General features: G+C 35.3%; 1 protein-coding gene across 1 annotated transcript; it reads right to left on the bottom strand.

Moving 5' to 3' along the window:
• Positions 1-288: 288 nt before the first annotated feature.
• LOC111663379 (olfactory receptor 11A1-like) lies at positions 289-1221 on the bottom strand. The gene has a single exon (XM_023417547.1). It carries the CDS (start codon positions 1219-1221, stop codon positions 289-291), a length of 933 nt encoding a protein of 310 aa, XP_023273315.1.

Below are 1221 nucleotides of genomic sequence, written 5' to 3'. Positions count from 1 at the left end.
CATCCCGTGACGTGTAATGTGACAAATAAATACTTATGATGGCAAATTTTATTTCTCATTTCATATAAGACAAATTCAGTTCATTTCTTAGTTTGATACAAAATGTTGCACAGTATTGTTTCTAAACTGTGAAGCTTTACCATCAGTATTGGAGACATTATGTTTCTACATTTACAGAAGCAAAAAGGTTGAATAGTTCAGTTCATTAACTTTATTTTTTGTATTTATAATAAAATGCACAGTAGTGCATTAGAATACTGATCAAATTAAACAAATCTTTTAGACGACTTAATCGCCTACGTTTGACATCAGATTTCTACCTATGACACGGATTTTGGACAGATTAAGTCCATACATTACAGGGTTGAAGAGCGGCTGGCATGTAAGGAAGTATAATGATAAGAATATACGCAGCATACTGGGGAAACTCTTCATATTAAACCTGCTCTGTATTAATTCAAAACTAGCCCCAACAGAAAAGTTGAATATGGAAGCAAGGTGAGGTGTGCAGGTGCTGACAGCTTTTTGTTTAGTCTGTTTAGAACCAGAAAAACACACTAGAAAAATTTTCATGTACGTGAACATGATAAAAATTAAAGCAACAAACATTGTACCAAAAGAGGCAATGAGCCCATATATATTAGCTGTATGAGCGTCTGAGCATGCAAGTTTAACAATAGAGTGGCCATCACAGTAAACTTTGTAAATGGTGTTTCCACACAGCTGTAAAACGGAAGTCAAATATATGGCAAAACATACAAGCAAAGGATATAACCATGTTACAGCAATTAGTGTCGCAATTTTGTTAGACGTCATACGTGTGTTATAATATAGAGGACAACAGATAGCGAGGTATCTGTCATAAGACATGATGGCTAAGTTTAAATATTCCATACCACCATAAGAGTGAACACAAAACATCTGCAGGAAACAAAAAGGCACAGAAACAGTGTGAATGTCAGAGAGGATCTGAACCAGCAGGAATGGAAACAACCCTGTGCTACCATACAGTTCATTTACAAACAGGCTGCACAGAAACAGGTACATGGGTTCATGTAAGCTTCTGTTCAGACAGATGACCACAATCAGCAGAACATTTAAACTGACGATAAAAATATATAAAAACAGGACAATCATGAAATACAAGTATTTCAAAGTTCCAGTTTGAAAATAGGCAGCAAGTGTGAAATATGAAACCTGTGAAGAGTTCATCATGATCAT

This window comes from Seriola lalandi, unplaced genomic scaffold (assembly GCF_002814215.2).
Source record: "Seriola lalandi dorsalis isolate HSWRI2012SDOR001 ecotype SW California unplaced genomic scaffold, Sedor1 jcf7180002054575, whole genome shotgun sequence".
In the NCBI taxonomy this organism is placed as follows: domain Eukaryota; kingdom Metazoa; phylum Chordata; class Actinopteri; order Carangiformes; family Carangidae; genus Seriola; species Seriola lalandi.
Note: the sequence above shows the minus strand (reverse complement) of the source record. Positions and strands in the feature narration are given on the sequence as shown.